This window comes from Galeopterus variegatus, unplaced genomic scaffold (genome assembly GCF_000696425.1).
Source record: "Galeopterus variegatus unplaced genomic scaffold, G_variegatus-3.0.2 Scaffold10422, whole genome shotgun sequence".
Taxonomy (NCBI): Eukaryota; Metazoa; Chordata; class Mammalia; order Dermoptera; family Cynocephalidae; genus Galeopterus; species Galeopterus variegatus.
The window spans coordinates 24,785-28,607 of NW_007736533.1; the positions used below are offsets into that span (position 1 = coordinate 24,785).

Genomic DNA, 3,823 nt, shown 5'->3' on the forward strand with positions numbered 1-3,823 from the left:
CCACCCCCACAGCTGAGCCCATCGGCCATTCCTGAAAGGAGCACAGTGGCAGCCACAGGAGTGGTGGCTGTCTCCAGGGGCCTCACCCTCTGCTCACCTCATGTCCGACCCCTCAGGACCCCGTGGAGTTGCAGCTTCTGCAGGATGAATGAGTCTTCTGGAAGCCAACAGTGTAATCAGGAGCCTGAGGTCCTGGAGAGGCAGATGGGGCCTGAGGAGCAGCTGGTGAGTCGGATGTGAACCCCCAGCCTTCTCCTCTGCCCTCTCATGTGACAAGCAGAAACCACACAGGGTCAGGGGATGGCACCCAAAGTAACTCAGCCATTGCACGCCTCTTTCCAAGAGCCACACATGTTTGGGGAAGCTTCTGGAAGGTGGGAGTGACATGCTTGTGCCTGGGCATATGTACGGGCTCTTTCTCTCCAAGATGCTTTTCATTCACAGCCTCCTCCTTTTGCAGAAATGCGAGTTCCTTCTCATGAAAGTCTATTGCTGTTCCGAGAGCTCCTTTTTTGCTAAGATTCCATATTATTATTACGTAAGTAGCAACAGCAAACCATGATTACAGGCCCCCGTGACATTCTGTGACCCTGAAACGCGCACTTGTGAGGTGCGAGTTCATAACCCCATGGGAGGAAGAGATGAGCTGCTGTAGCCCTTACCGTGCTGTATTTCTGCTGGATCTTATGGGCATCATAGAAGCGAGTCGGTGAGCTATGCCTGCAGCTCTCCCGTTGGTATTTTTGTCACCAGATTAGGCTGTCTTCTCAAGGCCTTAAGGACACCATGTGGTTGGACAAAATCAAGAAGAAGCTGCGTGAGCAGAGCTACTCCCAAGTAGAGGGGTTCACACAGGACATGCGCCTCATCTTTCAGAACCACAGGGCGTCGTACAAGGTATGTGGACCCTCAGCTTCCACTTCATATGTTCTGCATTGAGTCGTTCTGCCCCTCAGTTTCTGGTGTCCGAGAAAACTTAGTTCCCCTCATCGTGTAACAAGCCTGCGCAAGCAAGGTTTCTGGAAGTGAGTGATCTTTTCAAATCGGGACTCAGGCTCACCATTGCAAAGTCACAGTGACTTAGAAGGTGTCCCTGAGTCTAGAGCCCTGGGAGCCTGAGAGCTCTTTCCTCCCCCTCCGTAAGGTGACAGGAGCCCACAGAGAAGAGTCCTGCCTGCTCCCACACAGGAAGAGAAGGAAAGTTCATCTAAACGCCATATTGTGCTTTATGTCCCCAGTCCAACTTCTCAGAAATCCCGAACCCCAAGTCCTGTACATGTGGGTGGGCCACATGGCAAACCAGGGTCACCAGAGAGGAGTAGAAGTGACCGGGAGACAGGAAGAGATCACTGATCTTACCTGACACTCTTCTATGATTTGAACTGATGCAGAGAACGTAGATTACTTTCCTAACTCACTGAAATAAGCAACCAAAGTCAAATAAATAATAGTCCCCAAGTGTGGTAATGATGTCACATTTGGTTCACGCAAAGGCAGTGTGTTCTAGATTCCCACAGTGGTGCCTTGTGGGATCTCTCTGATCCTGGTGACAGGCACATTGTTTCACTTTCTAGCCAGGAAACTCGGATGTATGTGAGGTGTGCCAGGATGGAGGACAGCTGTTCTGCTGCGATACTTGTTCCAGATCCTTCCATGAGGACTGCCACATCCCACCTGTGGAAACCGAGAGGTCAGTGGGATGCAGTCCCCTCTCTCTCCTCTCCTTCTGGGAACTTCCCTCCTACCATGCACACTCTCCTCCCCCATGCATGTGTCCTGCTTGTGTCTGGATGGGAAGGAGCAGTGTCTTTAGGTCCTGGGACCCCGCAGTGTGATCCAGAGAGCTGTTTAAGGACACGGGCAGCAGGAGGTTAATGATCTTTGTGCTGTCCGAGACCCACCCTCTAGGACGCCAAGGCCAGTGCCTGGGCCCCTTTGCCTATATACTGTTTCTTTCCTCGAAGTTTTGCAGCAGGGACTCCTGTCCAAGGCGAGTCGGGTACAGGACACACCGCTGGTTGATGTTCGCACTTATTCAGGAAGGGCAGGAAGCATGGCTGGTCACACATTTCACCATGGTCTCATCGGGCTGACAGAGGCCCACGGTCCCCAAGGGTTAAAGCCCAGTTTCTGACACTCGGGCCTGGCAGGCGGGGCTCCTTCTGCTCACAGCAGCTCAGACGAGGAAAGCGGGTCCCACCACTCGATGACACCACCTTGCTCAGACTGTCTGCCTGCTGCTGCCACTGATGGGAGGGGACCATCGGCTGGACACCCCTTATGAGGGTCTTGGACACTCTGGGAGGTGTCCTCCACCCCCACAGCTGAGCCCATCGGCCATTCCTGAAAGGAGCACAGTGGCAGCCACAGGAGTGGTGGCTGTCTCCAGGGGCCTCACCCTCTGCTCACCTCATGTCCGACCCCTCAGGACCCCGTGGAGTTGCAGCTTCTGCAGGATGAATGAGTCTTCAAAATGTATAGACTCTCTAACATTGTGACCTTAATTTTCCAGATATTTCACTCTTTAAATTGAATGTAGTATTTTAATACTATTTAAGTCTTTTGAAAGGGCTTATAATATTACAGACTTAAGTTGTGAAACATTTGAAACAAATGAAAAGTAAAATAGCAACTGACTTAGGACTGTATAGTTGTTGTACTAAGTTCTTTTAAAAAACACAAGTGTTCTAATCATTCTCGATTGCAAGTTGTCTGACACTAATAATTATTTTTGTCTTTATTATTTTTTCATAGTACAATGAGTTTGGCCAAATGGGACTTAGACTGGAGGCTGAATTTGAGAAGAATTTCAAGGAAGTGTTTGCTATTCAGGAACAAAATGAGAACAATTGACTGTTGCAGTGGATACTGAAGAAGTTTGGAGAATGCCAGCCGAAATATGGCACTTTGGGATGCTGAGGGCACTGGGGACAGGCCGGGATCATGTTCTCTGAGCTCCCCTCAGGTACCTGAAGACGATCCTCCAGAAAGAACCCCATGGCCATCAACCCCCACCCACCCACTGGGAATCTTAACCAGGGAAGGTGAACTCAGATCACAGGAGAGGACACTGGAGGCTGACACCACTCCCAGACAGATGACTCTTCTGAGGGCTGCTCTGAGGGAACGTGCAGTACCTGAGAGACTTTTGTCTGCATAACAGGACAACCTTCAGTCACCACACACTTCCTCCCCTCACCCTCCTGTCACTTGTGTTGTGACACCACCCCACACCACCGCCCAAGCTCCAAGCCCCTATTTCTTTGTGTAGCTCAGGATGCTCGATAAGTCAATCATCTGACCCTTCTTTGAATCTCATATTTTGTGGGACTTACCTGGGTACATATGTAAGTAATTAAATTTTTGTGGGACTTCTGCGAGTACATAAGCAGTAATTATAATGTATTTTTTCCTCCGGCCTTATGCCACTTTAATTCATAGCCCAGCCAAAGAACCTAGAAGGGTTGAGGGAAGCCATTTCTGCTTCCTACATGCTGTTGGTATCCTGTGAATCTCCTTTTCTGGCCAGGTCTTCCCCTCCCCCAGGTGCTGTGAGTGTTGGCTGCTTGTGCCACCATCGCAGAGTATTGCCTGGGCCCAACAGAGCCACCTTCTCTGGAGGTTACCCCTCATGGCCTGGGGCAGCCCCTTTGCCTCCAGGTGGAACCACGGATGTGGTGTTGCTCCTGTGTTCCCGTGGTCTCCAGCTGTGACATCCTGCCTGAGACTTTCCCACCACGCTATGCCACTTCCCTCACCCCTCTCCTGAGGGCACTCTCACAACAGCCCACCTGCTTAGGAGACTGTGTCCCAGAGTCTGCTT

At 51.0% G+C, this 3,823-nt stretch overlaps 1 protein-coding gene across 1 annotated transcript in view; it reads left to right on the plus strand.

Annotated features, from left to right (window-relative positions):
- Positions 1-3,383, plus strand: part of SP140L (SP140 nuclear body protein-like) — a gene marked incomplete at its 5' end in the record, with an annotated part of 18,752 nt that extends 15,369 nt beyond the window's left edge. The window contains 4 exons of the mRNA XM_008594244.1: positions 117-225; positions 461-538; positions 754-897; positions 2,755-3,383. Of these exons, the coding sequence (XP_008592466.1) occupies positions 117-225; positions 461-538; positions 754-897; positions 2,755-2,853 (430 nt within the window). The remainder of the gene's footprint in view (positions 1-116; positions 226-460; positions 539-753; positions 898-2,754) is intronic.
- Positions 3,384-3,823: the final 440 nt, after the last annotated feature.